The sequence below is a fragment of the Tetrao urogallus genome, assembly GCF_951394365.1.
Source record: "Tetrao urogallus genome assembly, chromosome: 3".
NCBI classification, from domain to species: domain Eukaryota; kingdom Metazoa; phylum Chordata; class Aves; order Galliformes; family Phasianidae; genus Tetrao; species Tetrao urogallus.
The window spans coordinates 56,548,643-56,570,434 of record NC_136815.1 but is presented as its reverse complement, the minus strand read 5'-3'; the positions used below and the strand labels follow the sequence as shown (position 1 = coordinate 56,570,434).

Here is a 21,792-nt window from a genome sequence, read left to right as displayed (position 1 = left end):
AACAGCTATGAATAAACACAGTACGCTTTGAGAAATTTAACTGCAAAAGTAAAATACACAAAATCCAAAACTACATTCTCTAACACAGGTGCAAACTCAGGTGATACACCATCGACATAAGAGAGGAAAGAATTTGGCCCACTAAATCCATCTTTGTAATCCAGCAAATGTTCCCCTAACCAGGTTGAAAAAAGATAAAAGGTTAGATGATGAGAGATGATACAGAGATGCAAAATCAGCAACACAAGTTTGAGAAACAGCTTTCGTGAGACCTGTCTAGTCTTGCATGTTTAAAATCACCTATGTGAAAGGAAAGAGAGAACAGAGGAAAATAACTCCTTGTTCCAAAGAAAATGTTAGTTTTCTGCAAAATTATTTTAGTTTGATTGGGTTGTGAAAAGCATTAAAAGGAACGAACAGAAAAAGCGTTTTCACCAGTTGTTAGCTCGTGCTTGAAAAGCTCAAATATTGTTTCGTTTTAATAGTTCAATCTCAGCTTCCGTGTATTCCTCAGTGAAAAATACGGGCGTTGACAACGCAAAGAAAAGAACTGGTGAGGTTGCAGGTAAATGAGAAGAGCACAGTAAGCATTAGCTGTCAGTGCTTTCCTTCCTGAAGCAAGGGCACGATGAGGTTCTGATCCAGCGCACTCAGTGGAACATTTCTCGCTAATGGGAATGTGCTGTGAGGTGCATGTGGCGTGCTCCCATTTAGGTCGGCAGCTCTTCGTCGATGCCTGAGTGACTTACTCTGTATTATTCAGTGTGGTTAAGTAGTATGTACATCAGCTACCGCCATTTAAAAGAAAAGCAAGGCTACAGAACAAAACGTATTCTTTGCTTTTATTTTGAAAAGTTTAATTTTGTTTAGATTACAACTTCTGCTGCTGCTTCAGTGTGTTTTGTAAAACTCTTAGGACCTGCTCCTACCATGGGATGCATATCCTCTGCAAAATACGGCATGCCCTTATTGGCACCAAGGGTAAATCATAGGAGGTACTGAGCAAATCACAGAAGCAGGCCCTTATTCACTATGTCATCCCGCTGTTAAATCTTCGCTAAAATGTGAGGGGAGACCTCCAGGCTTTGCCTTTTGCTGTTTGGTCTTTTCATAAAAATTATCCAGTGTACGAATGGCAAAATGTAAACCGGTGAAGGTTTATGTTTTCTGATCCAAACATGGATTTGTTTAAACAGGGAACTCCGCAAGTATTTTATAATACTAAAATACAAAGGGCATGCATCTACAAAGGATAATTATTTTTAGCAATAATGATAAAAATATTAGTACTTAACTGGGAAACTGTAAACAATTGAGTTAGCTGCAAAAACTATATTAATCTCAAACCAGCTTACAGAAAAATACTGTATCATATGCACAGCATCAATTTGCAGCTGTACGAGAAAATAAAATCATAATTTTCTGACTAGACTACCTGAAGAAAAATACAATACTGCATTAGTGCATAGCCTATGACTTAGGAATAACATACAATAATGTATATATTACTAAGGGTATGCCCAGGTAGGGAAATTCATGGCACATACTCAGGGATGTTTGATGTGGGAAATTTCAGATATCTAAGACAATGCACTTCTCACTCTCTCGATGGGACTGTGTTTACAAACAGAAGATCTCTAGATGTTTCATATGACCTTAAACCAGACTCCAGAAGCAGGCTGGATTAACATTTTTCATCCAAGCTCCTTACTGCATAATGGATATTTTAGCTCTACATAAATGTCAGGGAGTTCTAGAGTGAGCTTTTCTGCATATCAGAAAGCTGGCTGCCACTCATGGTTAGGATCTTGCTTTTCTGCAATTAATCTACAAACATAAATCAGAGTTTCATGGTGCTGATTTCAAGCCAAGAATCAGGCACAATTTTCAAATGCCCTGGGAATGGGCATATATATGAAGAAAGGGATATGCTTAACCTTTGAGAAATGCAGTAACTCTCTTCTGGCATGCATACATACTTGTCAAGAGGAGTCATACACATATGTCAGAGGAGTACAAACAGAAGTGTTTGCAATTGCAGAAAGAAGTTCTGAGCTTCACAGACTACATTAGATGATACATAAAAATATGGACAGTATAACCACAGCTATCAGAAATAATTTCAACAAGGTTAAAACAGGATATACAATAAGTATCCTGTTTTAATGTCCTCTAAGAATAAGTATGATTTCAAAAGGATTTTGGTACTGCAACTCAGTTAAAAAAATGTATCATGTGTATAATGTTTGCATCAGACTTTTCTTGCCTTCAGGAGAATACTCTCAAACTGTTTTAATTTAATTTTGCCTTGACAGATCAAGGAAAAAGAAAGATGAGTTTTATTGTGTGTGCATATTTATATATTTTTTTGTTTTTTCTCTGATATTTAGAAAATACAATCTACTGGTTTTTCTTTGCTGATTATTGAAAACAGCTGAAACTAGCACGATCCCTTTCTGTTTACTTCTACATTCGTATGCCGTCATCAAAGACTGCTACAGGCTGGGAGCGTTACAATTCAGTTTACTGCCAAGCTTGAATCAATAAAGGAGAGCTTTTCCTGTGTGTCTTACCAAACCAAGGCCTCCTCCTAAAAGCACAGTGAAAATATAGCACCAGTGCCCATAAAGTTGGAGCTCAGATCCACGCACCTATTTACTTCTTTTTGCCAAGAGATACTGTTGCATACTGTTAATCTTTATTTTCAAGGAGATGTAAAGACAGTAGGCAGCCTTTGGAGCAGTCTATCACTGCTTTAACCAATGGAAAGCCAGCCTTGGGGCTGGCAAGTTTTGGAGCAAAGTCTTCCCTCCTTCTTGCATGATTTTGGCCATTGGAGCTAACAGGTTTTATGGTTTTTTTTTATAGTTTACCTGCTCCCAAACAACAAGCATTTGTCTGTATTCCTGGGCTTAGTAATTATAATTATAAATCATTATGCATTAATAAAACATTTATAAGAGCCTAGTTTGCTTGCTATTTATAGCATTATAAAATACATATTATATAAGCAATCCCAAGCGGCTTCTATTACCTTTTCTTCAAATCATTTTATGATTATCTTCTCATAACCATTTCAGAAACAGGCAAAGTAGCTTTGTAAACATCTATTCATTTTGTCAGTATTGTAGTTTTTAATTTTCTCCTCCATCCCACTACAGACATTTAAATATAATAAAAAATAAATCCTTTGGCCAGGCTAAGGAGCACTGGAAAAAATATTTTGGCTCAAACACATGACACTGTAATATGTAGGACAGCAAAGCAGCCAGCTTTGAATGATCTTAAGTAAAAGGGCAACTCTTACTGAGCAAGTAGCGTGCCTCTAGGTGTCCCCCAAATGTCTTGATGGTTGATGCTTCAACATAAGGATGATTAAGAAACCACACATCCTACCAAAATTGCGCACTCTAAAACTTGGAATAAATTCCCCTTTCACTAGCTGCAACATTTCTGAGCAGGGCTTTAGCACTCCATTATAGTGAATGTTTTTTGGCCCAAGGCAAAACATATTGACAAAGTTCCACCTCCAAGACAGTTATTGTCTCTGTATACTTGATAGCAGCCTTCAGAAGTTCACCTGCCAGTATTAAATCCTTGGTTTGGGTGAGAGAAGTAAAAATTTGCTAGCATTCCAAGCTATTTTACTGTAGCAGCAGCTACAGCAGCAAATCAAATTGTTCTTTCAATTAAACCAGTTCAGTGCCTTAGAGAAGAAAGACCTAGCCTTCCTCTTCTCAAAAACACACACCAAAATAATAATAATAATAATAATAATAATAATAATAATAATAATAAAAACAAAAAACCAGCACAAAAAAAACCAACCCTGCAGTTTACACCAGGTCTGAAGTTTTTACTACAACTGAGAGGAAAAGGCTCAGATGTTCTTATTCTTGTGGTCAATAATCCACATCACACACACACAAAATGGCATGTCAAGCCATTTGCGTGTAACTGACAGCCTTTGCCAGCAGCCTGTGACATGTAAGCAGGCCAGGTGCCAAGGTCTTCAAGGGGGCCATCACTAGGTTTGAACCTTCCTTTTGTCAGCAGCATGCACCGACAGATTTGCTAGAAACCAGCAATACGCTGAAGCATATCAGAGAGCAGGATCAAAAAATGTGTTGTGATGATGTACCAGATTTAAGCTGGACAGAAAGAACGCTTTAAGATGCACTGAAATGCACTGAACGCCTTGATAGAAAGAAGTCAGGCAAGTAAAATGGAATCTTTATAATGGCTGGGAGCAGAGCCTTCTAACAGCACGGAAAGGAAAGCTCATTCACAGAAAACAAGTATCGTCACGACTATTCTGAAGCAATGTACTGCAATGCAAGTCCAGCTGGTTCTGAATGAATACCTTACTTTTCTGCATTCCTCAAATAAAGACATCTATCTAAATACACAGCAACTGCCCCACATATGCACAGTCTGTTTGCACATGGAAAGTGGAATGACAGCTCTAATTTACCTTGCTGTTTTCTGTTTGTTTGATTTTTAAAACAGCTCTCACTCACTGGAAGAAGCAGGGAAGCAACTAAGATGACATCTGCTAACAGTGTATGTAACTGTCAATGTACCACAAAGGGGACTTACAGATTGTGTGGCAGGATCCCTGTAAATGAGATGGCTGTGGCTGCACAAGGATGGAGACCAAATGACCCCCTGTGGGTAATCTATCCAGGTTAGAGAGGGGGTCACTGCAGGGGTACCACAGAAAGGCATGCGCTCTGCATGGAGAGCAAAAGCATGTCAGAAATCAGACAGCAAACTCCTTCCCTAATGCTTTTTAAAAGAAAACTTCTAAATATTGGAACAGCAAGCCAACACCTCAGTTTGAAACAAAATGTACTATCCTCTGCCACCATAGCAGAAGACACAAGACAGCTTCAAAATGTCTTTTATTTTGACTTTACCACAAGCCACCTTTCCTGCATCTGTGCAAACACAGCCTTATGTTCAGAACAAGAAGGTACCACCACCTGCCCTTGGCCTATCTTCAGCAGGATCAGAGTAACACCAGACTCTTGTCCAGGCTCTCTAAGAAGGAAGCCCACCCCTGGATATTCACTCACTTTAATCAAAGTTGACAGCACTGAGTACTCCATAAGATCAAGCCTTTTGCTGGCATAAAAATGTTACCAAAACTGAATTGCTAAATGGAGAACTATCACAGCTCTTAAACAGATGCTCCTCCCTTTTTCTAGTTCCAAACTTTTCAGTTTGTGTGAAATCAAGTGTGCTATCTCACCTGCTTTCCCTACACAAGATATTCACTGGCCAATTTCAACGTAATTCTGAAAACACAGATGTTTGGTTTCTCGGTTCTAACACATTTTTCTGTCATCTTCCTCTCCTCCGCCATTTTCTCGATCCCTTCAGTCTCACACACAAACACACAGATTCCCTCACATCAAAGGCAGAGAAGTAAATCCAGTTTCTCTTCACTGATTATGGGACTGGTTTTAATTTGTGCAATAGTCCTTTTGATAACAATGCCTAGTTAAAACATCCATTAAAAGTCTGTATCAGTCATTTAATGGAGGAAGAAACTAATAGGGTTCCATTGGAACTCCTCCATTAACTTTTAACAGAATTCTTTCTTCTAGTCAGTGTTGTAAAACAGGGATATTTCACAAATTTAAGACCATGCTCATTCTCCATGGGGTGACAGTTAGGTCATTGCTTCTCAATCTTTTTTTGGGTAACTACATCAGTTCACCACTTGAGCTGCAACAATCAGTCTCTTTACAACTTATTAATTGCAACTCGTACTCACTCTCTCTCGCTGAACTCCAAATCACAAAGTGCCTCAAAGTCCCAGTTGTATTGCTGGTCATAATACATATAATAAAAAGCACAGCTATCAGTTCCCAAAAGAAAATACTATCAACCATTACCAATAAGGGCCCAGACCTACCATAGTAATTACGTATCTCTCTAATTCAGAAACCTACGCTGTCACGGTGATGAACTGGTGTCTAATGAGATCTTTTCAGATCTGCCTAAAAGCCATACTAGGTCATTTGCTAGAGAACTGTTGTACAGGTAGTATTCTTCCACACCTAACTTTACTGGGAAAAGTCGACAACAAAGCAGAACCAGCCTCCTGTGTTCATTAGCTGCTATATACAATTATGATATTGTCATATTGGCACTTAACTAATATTCTTTGGTAAGTAAATCTTAAAATCCTTCATGCAAAAAGGCAACTACTGCTAACTTCATTTTACAAGCACAAAAGCTAAGGCCCAGGAAGAGAGGAACAGAGACCAAGTCTTCTGATTTCCACCCTTCAGGCAAGATGTTGAAGTCACCAGGCACTGGCAGCATTCCTGCAGGTACGGGCTTAAAATAATGGAATATTCAGGTTCTTGGTCAGAATCTGAATGGTAAAATGTAGCATGACAGATCTCCTCTAACCTCATGAGCATGAGGCACAGGTGCACGTGGGAAATGAAAAGGGATTTACTTGGGAGAGTCCAGCCTGAACAAGCGAATCGTTGTAGTGGAACAGGTCAAACCTCTAACTGCCATTGCAAGCTTCAAATCCCTCCACCCTGAAAAGCAGGAGGAAATATTGTCAAGATTATCCCGCTGTCATATTTCCAGAATTAAGAATTTCATTAATCACAGAGGAGTTCAAAGATCCTGTAAATCTGATTCTGCTCATACTTTAACCAGCTTGACACTGATACAGCTGTGAATCCATTGGCTGCAAATAAGGTATCCCAAATTGCATATATTGCATATGCATAACTAAGAGGAATCAAGTTTGTAAATGTTATGATTTCCATACTCTCGACTGGCAGTTTCAGGAAAGTTGAGAAGGAGCGCTGAAAATCAACCTGGCTTGTGTAGCAGAGCCTCTTTAGAAGAAAATAAGAATGAAAGCTTTTTTTTTCTTTTTTTCTTTTTTTTTTTTCCACACTGCACATGCTTAAAAAAATCAAAATGCAGTAAAACATCCCTAAGATACATGCAGTTTTATACACGCCTTTCTCAAGAGGTAGAATCATTCAGCTTTTGGCCTTGTGCTTCATGATACACTGAACTAAGCAGATGTTTTACTACTACCCTGCAGAATTTTACTCACAAGTTTGTTTATACATAAATACACACACATACACAAGCTTTTATTGGGCTAGATAACATGCCTCAGAAGTGCAGACAAAAAAATGGAAAAAGATTAAAGAATAGTGCTCTATTTCTTCACAACTTTTGTTATCTGGAAATAAAAAAGATAGCAATGAAAAGTTCTGGGAGTGTACGATTTTAATGCTTTATCCAGTTGTATCCAACTCTAATGAAGCAAAAGGAATTACACCTGGGAAAGGCCAATGAAAACAGACAATGTGGGAGCGTTTTTAAACAATAAGAAAACAGGTTTAATCAGAATGTTAGATATACCCTACCCACAGCTTACTATCTTTTACTACATCCTTGTACTTCTGTATTTGACTGTACATCTCAGAATCTCCTCCAGTTTGTGTTAAAAAATCATGGCAGAAAATGCAGCAAAGTTACAGATTTCTGGTACTACTGAATCAAGAACATAGAAAGGTTGGTTTGGAGCAAGTCTAATAACCTTGTTTTTAGAAGAAAAAAAGGAAAAAAAGAAAATCTTTGAGTTTATCTTCTTTAGGAAGCAGGGAAAGTCAGGAATAAATTTATTCCCAGTGTTTCAGAATACCAGAAAACAAGAGGGCTGATAGGATGAACTGCTGATGCCTCTTGTTGTGTACCAAAAGGCATCTAAGCAACTTCACTGTTTGCATGCCAGGCAAAGACTACCTCTCTAGCCACAGAACTACAAGTTTCTAAAGGAAACATTCCAAGTTAGAACATTTCACTGAATGCTTGTACATACAGAATGCATACTGGTGCTTGACCACAAAGTACTTCCGAGGAACTGGATTTAGTTTTTGAAAAGCTCAGCTGATTTCTAAGAACAGATCCAGCTGCATCTGGTGCAATCTGCCGGTGGAAGTGGATTCAAGCGATGATGCTGAGCTCTGCTCAGACGTTGCTGAGGAGTGCAGTTATGTCCTGTTTGCTGATAGGTGATGTAATCCCTGCTGCTGTAGGAGGGGTAATCTTCAGCAGAAGAACAGCAGCAAAACAGTGGTGATAGCTAGGAATTTTTATAGTTATTTTTGCTCCATCTTTGGTCTGGCAAAGTGTCCACAGCACTGACAGCATCATAAACTCACAGGGCAATGGCAAGATGCATATAAAATACAAACAAAAAACAATCAATCCAAGGCACAGAAAGATGAAAATGGGCAGGGTGGCACTGTGCTGAACAAAAGGATTACACGGCATATAAGTTTTGATGACTTTTTCCTAAAACTGCTATAAACAGAATCCTCCAATGTAGAGAACTTCTCTAGAAGCCAGGAGGAGAAATAAGATTATTTCTGAAGCACAAAGCATTGCAGGGATGCTCTTGGTTCAGCCTTACTTAAATATAGTATTTTATTCCTATGTGCTCTTTTCATGAAGAAAACAATGGAAAGACAGGGACATACCTGATACAAAGAAAAGTTAAGTTGGAAGTGGAGCATGTGAGGCAGGGCTTTCCATGTGTCAACAGAGCAGTCAACCTGAGGAACAGGGCAGTTCAAGTGAGGAAGGGAACTGTACTTCATCAGGATTTACTAGAAATTGGGAACTTCCTAAAAGTAGATGCTGTTGGTTACATAATGAGAAAGAAGGCAAAAAGATTGATGATAGCAATGTATTTCTGCCCAGATAGATAATGGGATAACTTAGAATCATAGAATCATAGAATCACCAAGGTTGGAAAAGACCTAAAAGATCATCCAGTCCAACCGTTCACCTTATTCCCAATAGCTATATTCCCAATAGCTTCCACTAAACCATGTCCTTCAACACAACATCCAGCCTTTCCTTGAACACCCCCAGGGTCGGTGACTCCACCACCTCCCTTGGCAGTCCATTCCAGTGCCTGACCACCCTTTCTGAAAAGCAATACTTCCTCATGTCCAGCTTGAATCTCCCCTGCTGCAGCTTGAAACCATTCCCTCTGGTCCTATCACTAAGGACACAAGAGAAGAGGCCGACCCCCAGCTCACTACAACCACCCTTCAGGAAGTTATAGAGAGCAATGTGGTCTCCCCTGACCCTCCTCTTCTCCAGGCTGATCACCCAAAAAAAGTTTTCACTCTATCTACACACCAAATCCCTAGTAAAGCACATTAAAAGTTTAAATGAAGAAGTATTATTCAAGCATGATGACACTTGGCAAGATATGCTGTTTACTGCCTGTAATGGTAGTAATTCTTATAAGAAAGTTTGCCTACAAAGTTTGCCTCAAGACTTCACCTTTACAATGTCTCTCCTTACCTATATGTCATATTAGCCTTCTTCATCATCATAGTTAATTTGGGGGTCAGCCCGTGCTCAAAGCTTCTAACTGAACAGACTCTGATCCTGACAGAGCCTCTAAAGAAAATGTTTGTTGAATAATAATAAAAAACCAGCAATTTTACAAGTATATAAATGTAACTTATATGCAGAGCCAGAGGCTGTTTAAAAATCTAGATAACAAGAGAAAATCTAGGATTTAGATGTTCATGTTATCTGCTAACTTCAATTCAAATAAACCAGGCAAAAACACCCTAGTGTATCTAATGTTGCGTTTGTCTTTAATACAAAGCCATTCCTAGTGCATTACTCAATCCCATTCTTATTACTTGAGTATTAACTTTATTCTGAGATTCCACCTTCCTACAACTGGCAGACACCAGCTGGAGTGCCAGAGTACAACATAGGATAGCAGGGCTGGAGGGCATGTCTTGTGAGAAGAGGCTGAGGACATTGGACTGTCCAGCCTTAAGGAGGCCCAAGAGGCAGCCTTACATCTTTCCACAGCTCCCTGAGGAGTGGAAGCAAAGGGAGATGTCAGGCTCTGCTTCTGGTATCCCACAGCTGTACAGGAAGAGCACAAAGCTGGCTGGAGAGGATCGGATTGGGCATTAGGAAACATTTCTGTGCCATGAGGGTGGTCAAACACCTGTAGAACTAGTAGTTGATGCCCCGTGCCTGTCAGTGTTCAAGAGGAATTTGGTCAATGCCCTTATTAAAGTGCTTTAACTTTTGGTGAGTCCTGAAGTGGTCAGGCAGTTGGACTAGATGAACTTGGCAGGTTCCTTCCTACTTGAGCTAGTCTAATATAATTTTGGAAATTTGTTCAGGTTTCTTTTCATTTTCCAGTTAGGAACGCACTGGTATTTGCTAAGAAAGGAAATACACATGCTCCAAATGCCAACAAAATTTGCAAGAACAGAAGTATGTTTCTGTGGATTGACGAAAAATTCTATATATTACATATAATACGACCACTGCTCTGTACATATTGGAACAAGGATTCAAAACAAACAAAAAGAAAGGAAATGAAGAACACAGTCCACTTGATGTATTTTAACTGCAGAGACACCTGTGCTAATAACACCACCAACACAAGGTAAATACATGTTAACCAGAAGACAAAGCGTTAACAGCTAGTGAGTTGCCACATAATTACCATAGCATCCAATGAAGTTATCTAGTACTGTGTGTACTGCATTGTTCATGTTATTATGTGGTAACTATCAAATTACCACGTGTCATCACTGTAACATTAGGTTGATCCACTATGGAAATTCATTCTGCTCAACAGCGGCTAAATTCTTCATTTTGTCCCCCCTGGTGATGTGGGCAGGTGGATTACATACTGAGCTATACTAAAGGTTAAAGGACTAGGTTAGACACTTCATAGATTAAATCTGATCAAATAGCCTGATTCTGCCACCTTTTCCCACTATGAGTTTCATTACTCTACTGCAGATGGGATAATACTTGACAGAGTAGTACTATCTGTCCCAAAGTGATCATTTTCTCCTAAAATTTCCTGTAAAACCTACATCAACCTTCCCTCTCTACAGTTATAGTGGTTACTATCTTAAAAAAATAAAATAGAAAAGCAGGTTTTGCCTGCAGTAAATGGAAGGGAGTCAAAGATCCATTTAGGACTTATTCTGTTACTAATCTATTTTAGTGAGGAGGCTAACAGAAAATATTACTGTGATGAGAGGAGAGAGTATTTGTTGTTTTTTTTTTTTTAAAGGAACAAGCAGAAATAGATACATCCTGATAAGCTTTGACTCGCATGTTTTCCACATTTACATTTCTGTGCAGAATAAAATTAAGTGTTAGAAGAGTTTTAAAATAACATTAGGCAAACATACAAGTCTTGGAAACGACCCAAGCAAGGGAGCAAAACTGGCAAGTACAGCTCTCAACCTGGGAACCTCCCACACTACAACAAACTCATTAGCAACTGCTAACAAGCCACCTGGTGTGAGCTACATGATAAGTGAAAATACGATGGCGAGGATGTTATGAAAATGGTTATCACCCATCCGTACATTCACTACAAGAAGTATTTTGCACATATATTTTACATTAACACTTGGAAAGTGCTCAGATGTTATGTGAATGGGAGCCCACGCAAGAACCCGCACAGCTGACACTAGTTTCAAGGGCATGGGATTGTTCACTAGTAGCTGCACTGAAATCTAAATAGGTGCATAACCAAATTCAAACACAAATGAAAGTCAAAGACATTAAGGGGACAAAGACAATTGGGCAATTATGTAAATAAAATTTGAAATATTCTAAAAGATTTATCAAAATAAGAAGACAGCCCTTTTCTACCATGCTTAGTTAGCACATAGCAGAGTCCCTGAGAAGACAAGACACTTAGTGTTTCACTCAAGCCAGCAGAACAAGATACATGATCCGGGGAAAGTAAGATGTACTGACAACTACCATGTGTCATCTCCACTAGGCCTGGCCTCACATCTGCAAGTTCATACGAGCTAACATACAGAGAGATTAAAAAAAACTTCTTTTTCTTCTTTTCTTTGGAAGAAAGGCCCAAGGACTCAGAAAAACAACCCTTTTTGTGGCAACAAACTTTTCCTTTGCAGAACACTTCCATCTCAACATCTGCAGCTCACGGTTGAGTCTGTGGAAACAGCTCATTAATCGAAGGGTAGTCCCTTGGCTATTCCTGGTAAGAAATGGCTAAAAGGCAGATGTTGGACAAAAAATGGCTCAATTCACTTTCCTTCTGCACTTTCACACAGAGTATTTCTCACCACTTGCTACATCTCTTTGAATCTCAAGAGTGGAGTGGCTCAGAGACTCAAGATTACAGCACTGGAAATGTACGCAGTTTTCAAGTATCGGGCACTAACAGCAAGTTATCAACTGTATGTTTATTGACAAATCCTGCACTGTCGTCTCTTCAACCATTTACCTACACCTTCTTTACTACTTTCTAGAATCCCTTGCAGAATCCAGCCATCAGTAGTTGCAGAGTTATTTAAGGAGGAATGGCAATCAGTGAAGCCAAATGACAATTGGAAGGATAACATCTTGCAAGTGATTTCAACGGAAGCCCAGAAGCAAGGAATGGAAACAGATTTGTGTCCTCATATTGCATCCAGGTTGTTCTTACACTGTCAAATATAGTGCCTTCAAATCACAAGTGATACTGCTTCATTTATAGTAACAAACATGGCGGAACAGGGTACGCAAAATTGAAGGGGTTTCCATACAGTATATTCTAGCCTGGCTCTAGGGGAAGCTGCAAAAAAGTAACAACATTCTAGTGTTGACTACACTCCTGTATTGCACTATGTATTGCACTATTTATTACCCCAACAGTTTCTGTACAAAGAACTTTTATGTCATTATGTGAATATTTCTGAGATGCAAAGACCACCACCTCCAGCGCTTCAAACCATTGCCTTAAATAAAAGCTTTGGGTTAACATTACCTGTGTTGCTTATGAAAGAGGACATTGTCTCTTTAATTTTGCATGCATTACAATGTTTTTAACCACTAAGGTCATACCTGCATGTGATGACTGACAACTTTTCAGCTTGACTCAAAGCAAACAGCTGTTGGTTTGATTGCCTAGCAACTAAAAGTTGATGGATGACCCTTAAGATGGATAACTACCATAAATCACCTCATTCAGACTCTCAGGGAAAAAAATTAAAAAACAATGGTTTTCATGACATTTGCTGCACTCCATAATGTGCCATGATAAATTTGGCTGCCTTATGGATGCACAGTTGTGGCTGCTGAAATTAGACACTTTTGTTTTCTGCATTCTGCACTTCTTGTAGGCCCCTCTGTAAGGTGTGTTCATATTAATATACTCCACTGTCAGAAGAAAGCAGAATACCAGAAGCTACTGTCAGTCACACCAGGCAGGGAGAATCTGTACTGAATCTCTGCATCACCAAACAGCTTTTAATCAGGAAACGGCAGTCTTATATCATAGCTATGGCACTGGGCTACATGCATTAATAATGGTTACAATATATTTAGTGTAATGACTTGACCCCGGTCAACATTATTGATGCTGTGATTAATATGAATTTGATAAACTGCTTCCTCTTTGAAGACATTTTGTATGTTTCTCAAGCAAGAGAAAAATACTTTTGCGTATAAATAAATACATCAGGACTTCACAGAGACATTCTGATCTCAGCTGCACAGGTGTAAAAATAGATTTCTCAGGATTTATATTAGCGCCCTGAAATTAAAATCTGGACCACAAACAAACAAATAAATAAATAAATAAATCCCCATTTTCATCTCACTAATGGGAAAAAAAATAAAATAAAATCCTCAAACCATGATTTTAAATGGAAGATCATATTCTTCCCAGAGTGTTCAGACAGAAAGGGAAATTCCCTTTTATTGTTCTAGATAATAGGATTTCTCTGTTTGTTATGTACAGAATACATATGCATTCAAAAACAGATGTTCATAATTGTTTCCATTGTTTGGATTATTTTTTTTTTAAACAACTCTTGAGCTTGACTATTCATACGAAAACTCTCTTACTGAATTTTGTTTATGGCAGATAAGTGATTTCTGGTTTTGTTTAAAGAAAAAGGAAGGTGGTAAGTTAGCGTAAGATTTAGTATTTCCTTGTGGAAGTGCTGGCTTACATGTTATTATGTGAAGAGTTCATCAAGAACAACAAATGTGGCAGAACTACCTTCCTCTTAGCTGATACATGTCAGCCCACATCAATAAACTGCTGTCCAACATAAAATGTTTGGACAGGATGGCAATTCCCAAACTGTGATACATGACCCCCTGAATAGGGGTGCAGGCCAAGAGGGACCCAAGTTATGTTTAGGGGCATGGAAAAGAACTCCAAAAAGTAAGTATTCAGAAATGGAAGTCACCACTGAAAATCAGGCATCAAACGAAAAATAAACAACTTTACTGAGGAGCAGGGGGTTACCTGGACAAAGTAATTTAGAAAATGATACTAAGGAAAGAAAGTTACAAGTTAGGACTGCAGAACTTGTGCAGAAAGCATGCTTGACTAGACCTCTGCTACCAGCTACAAGAACTTTTTCCTTCTCTGAAGTCAGCCGAGCATCTTCAAGCTCATCCACTTCTTAAAATTAGAAGTCATGTTCCAAAGTGTAAATCACATTTTAATTCAATGAAGCATGCATGTGTGTTGATGGTACAAGATCGTAAGTAAACCTTAGCTGCACAATGCCTTCAGATTTTCAGCAGGCTGTGAGCAGTTTTCTAGAATGCATATTCTGAAAATACAAGATATGCTTCCACTTGCAAGATGGGGAACTACATTTCTTTTCTGTATTTTACGTAGAAGTGGAGCATAAGCACAGCATGCATCAAGCTGTTTAGGTCTGCTGTATTTCTCAATAACCAACAATGGTGATGCTCTACCAGGAATGCGTACGATTTGCTGGACTCTCCACCTCTGTTTCTCAAGCAGTAAGTGCCTATGAAGTTCAGATGCTTTGCCTCTCCAAGCAGAGATGAACATGCATATGTAACAATGCTAGTTGTAATGCAATTTATTTGGAGGTTCTGAAATTTCAGATCACAGCATTCTATAATCAATACTTCACATTATTCAGCCACAGTATCCCTCCAGCTGAGAAGCTAACTAGTGTAATGTGTAATTCACACAAGAGAGTCTCAAGTGCACCTAGATACGTTTCATATAAAAGCACTTACATACGTATAACATTCGGACACAGCCTCTATTTATTGTCTCAGCTTTAAGTCCCACATGCCTCCGTGAAGGACCCACTAAAGAGGACAAGACGGCATGCTGGCCCTTTAAAACTGAAATGCTTGTTTCCTTTCCGTAAGAAAAGTAAATCATGCTATAGTGAGTGGAGCTTTGAAAAAGCATCCATCCATTAAAGTTCATGGATCCTCGTTTCCAGATTGTCCCTCCCCTGGCTGTGTCTCAAGTTACAGCCTTGTACAATCCAAGTCTAAATAATATTCACTATGATAAATGACACCATAACTCCGATATCCACAATCAATCTTTGCTTTAAAGATACATCCATCTTCAATAATGTTGATGGGGATTCTGTAAAATGGGAAACGTGACTGTTTTCCCGACCTCCTAACAGTGGGGGAAGGAAGCTCTGAGTGATGGCTGTCAGCCCACATCTGGCTGCAAAAATAAATTAGCCTTATGTAGACAAATGAAAGGACCAGCCCTGACTAGAAAACAGCCACTCCTGAGCAATGGCTAATTTATAGGACTCCTTTCTAGAAAGTTCCTAGCTGAGGCTACCGTCTCCTTAGCTATCTCTTTAAATGATATCTGATGCTGTAAATAACTTCAGTGTGGTAGGAGCTATGCAAAGTACAAAGAGTGATTTGGTGGGGGAAGGGGAGGAGACAATAACTTTCTCACATTCTTTGTACATGATCAAAATGTAAAATTCGGACGCTGAAAACATACCCCCACACGCACACATGCACACGAACAAAACTTTTGTTTCAGCAAAGTGTTGCTGCATTTTGAAAATGCTTTCCTCTTTGTTTGACAGATTATTTTCTGCTTTAACTCTTCTGACATTTCCTGGGCTTCAGGATCGAGGCACCATCAGAGACACGACCGGCTCAGTGCCAGTGACACCTTCAGGTGGAGACCGTTCCCCTGCCGTGGCTGCGGTGCTGGTGATGGCAGCACCTGGACAGGCCACCGGATCACTTCCTGAGGCAGGCTGTGGGGCTGAGACATGACACAGGGGCACAGGGAGAGGCCGTTGCTGTGTTTGTGTCAGCGTGCGCCTTTCGAACCACCCAAAGGAGAATTAAAGAGGAAGGTGGAAGAAGACTCCCTCTCTCGCTGCCTTACGTGAACAGTGGACAGCGGCTACCCTTTCTCCACGACTGAAATGCTTTATTGCGTTATTTTTTATGTCTTTGACCTTGTCCTGCTGTGGAAAAACGCAGGACTCTAATTCTTATGGCACACGAGGATTTAAAAACAAGGAAAGCCACCAGCAGGCCCAGGATTGCTTCCCGGCGGTGCCAGAGGAGCGGGCAGGCTGCAGCCCAGGAGGCTGTTCCCAGCACTGGCTGGCAGCACCGCATCTGGGCACGGCAGCTCCCCGGGGAGGTCCCGCAGCGCAGCAGCAGCGAGGGTTAATTCTGTGAAGGTTGAAGGACTTACTGTAATGCTGTGAAGACAGAAACATCACAGGCTTTCCTGGCAAGAGGCTCGCAGAGGGTAGGAGGGGACTGCGAAATGAACTCTCTCAGGCTTTGTCGTGTACGTTTCCCAAGGCCCGGCCTGGCCCCTTTGATAAATGACACATGTCATTCTGTCAGGGGCTGACACTGCAGCTGGGAGGGCCGGTGATGTATGGCTCTGCTGAAAAGGAAATCAACTTTTTGGCACCGAGCAAGACTGTGCCCTGTGTAAGGATTTTGTTTCTCAAAAAGTGAAAGATAGACTTAGGATTTAAAAAAAAAAAAAAAAAAAAAAAAAAAAAAAAAAAGTTGAAAAACAGATTGAACGACAGCTTACACTTAACATAAATTAACTCGGTAATGGTGAAATGTGCTAGCCTGTGATAAATAAAAGCTACATTAGTCAATTATTAATCACACTCCAACTTGTAGCCAAAACCCATGACTTAAATCTGAGGCCTGAGCTGCCTTACAAACAGATAAGACAGTGTTTGATAGATGTCTTGCATAGTGTAATCAGGAAGGAATCAAAGGCTTAGTGGTTTAACCAGGGGGGGTGTGGAAGGTTCTGGAAACTGAGACTGGGTAAAGTGGATAACTGGATTGAAAGCGCCCTTTCACTGGGGATACAGTATATCTTTTGACTGCTTAAAAAGAGAGGGAGACAGAAAGAGAAGGGGGGAGAGAGACATATCTGAATTTGGTTTAATCTTTTTTTTATATACAGGAATTTCTCAAAACTGTATTTCCCTCCCCCACCTCCCACCATCACTACTGTGTTAAATCATTTAAATCTGATCACTATTAAATGGATTCTCACCGAGACATCAAGTGTTTCAAATATGATCGTTTTGCACGGATTACAATTTAAGCATTTTATTTAATCGAATGAACTCGCATCAGGCTGCAACACATTCATGCAGATACAAGCTGTAGAGAAAAAGCACAAAGCTGCATAAACTAAACGATTCCTATTCAACCAGACTGGAAAGACAAAATCAAGGATTTCAGATATGAAGAAAAGAAAGAAATTTGAACATCCGAAAGCATGGTTAGGGGGTGGGGAGAAGGAAGGGATGTGGATGCAGAATCTGAATAACAGTGTTACGCCTATCTGAAAGGCTGAACTTGCATATCACCTTGATGAGATGCAATCACAGCCTAGCTCTGCTTTTTGTTTATCCCCTTTATGCAGAGCAGTATGACGGCATCTGAACCCAAAGGTGACTTTCAGCCTCTGACCAGAGAACAAGCACAAGACCTAGGTAGCACCAAAATATCATTCCTAGGAGTTGCGCTGACCTAAAACACTAACCTAGCTATCTGTAGGCCCTCTACCCAGTGTTAAATTCACACCGGACACACACTTCACCATCTTCCTCTCAGCACAGATGCTCTCTCACCTCCACTACACCATCCAAAACTCTGTGTGACTGAAAATGCAAGGTTTTACCTGATACATGGAGTCTGGAGCAAAAGTATTTCTTGGATGAACTGTAGCCTCAGGTGCTGCTCCACTATTGGGCTGTACATGGGCACACTGCTACAACTACAAGAAGCTGGCTGCTGGACCAGGGTCACTTTCTAGCACCAGTCGTGCTTTCACTATTAATAGAGCTAGTGAACACTAGAACTGGGAACAGGGTGCACAAAAGCACTCAAGTGGTTTCCCTAGTCAAGCTTTAATAAGCATTTTGGTCAGGTGAAACATTGCATAAATGTTTCTCCATTACATACACATACTTTGTATCATTTCTAGAGCTGTCCCGCTCATACCGGTTCATGGATGGCTTGCTCAACTCCCCAGAAGCCAGGGATACAATGTGTAATTACAGTATTGCACCAGTTACTAGCTTTCAGCAAGGACACAAAAAAGTAGCAGATCCAAACGAACAATGTAAACACTCACGACAGCCCCCAAGAAAGCCTTCGTCAGACAATTCCCCCAGCCGCAAAAAACATGTGGAAAAAGACTCTGCCCTTTAAATTGAATGATTTGCCTTCTCCCCGCTCCCCTCCCCACATTACTACTTTATACTGCATAACATGGTAACCTTAAAATGTTTTTATGTGGGACGGGGTCCCACTGCGCTTGGTGCTGTACACACACAGACACACACACAAGGAAACAAATGAGCTTTTAATGTTAACCAAGCGAAACTGTACTCTTCAGTTTACACATGCTGCACATGCTTGGCTTCTTTAACAATATAAAGATGAGCACAAAAAGGAGATCAACTGTAACTGTAAAAATCGCACTGGCAATGATTGCCAAAGTTTGAAGTACATATACATTCACACGTAGGTACACGAAACGACACACGTTCACTTGCCCTCCAACCTGCCATCAGGATTTTACGAAGCACTGTGTTACTCTAACATAAAATACCTCTTTATGCAGTGATGTGGAGTTAACAGTAAATCCGAAAAGCGATCCAGGTTACTTCAGTTTTCAGAAGGAAACTAACAGCTTCGCTCAAGTAAGATCTCAGATAATCTCAACCAGCTGAAAATGACAGCAGTTGCCTAGATCACAGCAGCTATATACCCACTCACCAACTTCAAGGTGGCAGAGAGAGCGCCTAACTGAGGAATTTAAAAACAAACAAACAAACAAAAAAGCACAAATTTCAAAGTAATCGAAATAGGGAGATCCTTTGAAACAGAAACTTTAGTGACAGCCCCTACACACAGCACAGTTATTTTTTCAATGCATGTAAAATACGACTATAGAAAGAAAGATAAGGAATCAGGGGAAAAAATGCGTGTTCAAAAAACACATGCACACCGCCTGGTGTTTTAAACTTTTGCCTTCCTATTGCTAAAATATCACTTTTTTTTTTAAGTCCATAAAATTTCAGATAGTGTGCAAAATGTTTATATATTACCAAGGTCTCCCTTTAAAAGGTTTATACTTTTACTTTATGACCTGTCCTTGATTTGACACTTCCGCTCATCAGAAAGGGATTTATAAAATAATCCTGAAGGTGAGGAACAGACATCTGTCAGGGACTGGCTGAGTTTCACTTTGCGAAATTTAAGAAGGGAGAGAAATCCTGTTAAGCTCTCTTTAGTCACCAATAGACATCAAAGGTAATAATTAAAGAAGACAGACGTCATAAAAATAAATTTATGTAGTTCTTTATAATGCACAAGCACTCTGGTGTGTAAAACATCTATTAGAGTGAAAGAAAATACAACATTCCAAATAAGCAAAAATCTGTTTTGTTTGAAGGGTTTTTCTTGCCTACTTGAATAACGTTAAAAAAAAATACAAGTTTAAACTAAAGTCTTTCAAAACCTTTGCCATCTGTGGGTACATGAACTATGGATGACCCCAAATGATTTGCACTCTGCTCAGAATCCCTTAGAAAGCACGGGAAAAAGTATCATTAAGAATGACTGATGACTGCCAGTCATGGTTGACCTCACCCAAGCTTTGGTCTCTGCCTCAGTAATAAGCTGTCCTTTATTAGCACCAACACTCCATAAAAGGGGTGTGTTTAGTCACAGGATAGTGGCCTTCTAATGCTCATTGCTTCTCCCTGAAAGATTGATTAGTGCTCATTTTTACTGCCTTCACAGTATATACAGTGACAGTGCTGCAGAGTGTCAGGGCCTGCAATATTGATGATAAGTACAACTACAAACTAGAGGTTTGGAAAAGGCAGAGAATTAGGAGCTCTCTCTTCTTTCCATCTGGAAAACACTACCAAAACAAAAAGAACAAAACACAAGCTTACACGTGAGCTACAGATATTCCGGTGGAGATAAACTGAGGCCAGGGAATTCCCTTTCCCTGAATAACAGCCGTTTAAAATACAAAAGTTAACAGGAAAGGTTGCTTTTTATTTGGCTTTGAAAATGGACAGGCTTTCTTCCTTTCACCTACCAGATGTTAAGACAAATATATATTTATCTATATATGTATATATACACACACACACACACGTTACACGAAATACGATTCTTGTGTTTATTTCTTACACACTGATATTTCAGAATGGCTTTTAAGGAGTGACTTACGGGGAAGGAAAGAAATATTTTGTAAGCACAGAGAATGAATGTTCCTGATTTGGAAGCTACTGCAGTGTCCCTCTGCAGCAGGTGCCTCTTTGAGAACAGAAAAGAACAGAAACGCGAAGAAAACATGTTGGCCATGTATCATCTTCTGCTCAAATCTGCCTGCATTAATGCGACTCTTCTGCAGCTTTTTCTCTCACATTTGAAGTTAATGAGATCGTTGCAAATTCCTACAGTGAAATTAAGATCTGAAGTATAACCTGGTGTAACAGGGGGAAAACTGCATGGCAGAAACACGTAATGTAGCATGCAATACCATGCAGTGCAAAGAGTATTTGAAGTAGAGCAAGACCCAGATGTGTTCCTTGCAAAGCATCAGCACTGCAGTGATGAAAGAGCAGGTAAGGATTCATGAACTTTTTCATATTAAGAAATTCCAACCCAAATACATTACTTGGAAGACCCACGCCTTGACTTGATTTAAAAAGTAGAACAGAATTGAAAACAGTCTTTAAAATGGGTGTTTTAACCAGAGACTTCATAGTAGACAAGGCCAGCTCAAAGTTATACTGTAGTAGTTTAATATGGAACAACTTGCCCATATGGCTTTTCCTGAGAGCGAGTCACTTACATGTTACAGCAAGATACAGCTGAAAAAAGGCATGTTTCACTGTTACTTTTATATAGCTGGGAACTCGAGCATGGCAACCTCATACCAAAAAGTATACTGCAAGATTTTACTGCATTAATAATAGGATGCCCTACTGCTGTGACACATTCTGTACTCTGAAATAAATATTAGTCACAACAGTTAGGTTGTAAATTCATATACTTTAAAGCTGAGCTGTAGCTATGACACTTGCAATAGTGATGATTTGCCAATAAAGCCTATTAACCATTTCACAAAGAGCTCCTTCTTCTATTCAGTCTGCTGTACTATTTTGAAAAGATCTTGCTGTAACGTATTTAGAAACATTCTTTCTTAAAACAAACAAACAAACAAATTAAAAAAAAAAAAAAAAAAAAAAAAAAGCAAAAACAAACCAGCACTTGAAAACTGGACATTAGAAATTCATGTTCCCAATTCTGTCTTGGATTATTAGCTTTTGATTTCAGCATGCAGAGGTTTTGCAACTAATACATCATTTTGTTTTTGGTTTTAAAATAACAACAAGGAAAGAATCC

The 21,792-nt window shown here is 39.5% G+C and overlaps 1 protein-coding gene across 2 annotated transcripts in view; it reads right to left on the bottom strand.

Moving 5' to 3' along the window:
- TSHZ1 (teashirt zinc finger homeobox 1) overlaps nt 1–21,792 on the bottom strand; it is a gene marked incomplete at both ends in the record, with an annotated part of 52,638 nt that overhangs the window by 21,073 nt on the left and 9,773 nt on the right. Inside the window, one exon of one of the 2 annotated variants that reach the window (XM_079533230.1) lies at nt 15,121–15,250. The exons of the other annotated variant lie outside the window; for it this stretch is intronic. Within the exon in view, the coding sequence (XP_079389356.1) occupies nt 15,121–15,250 (130 nt within the window). Of the gene's footprint in view, nt 1–15,120; nt 15,251–21,792 lie in introns of those variants that run through there. 2 annotated transcript variants of the gene reach the window in all.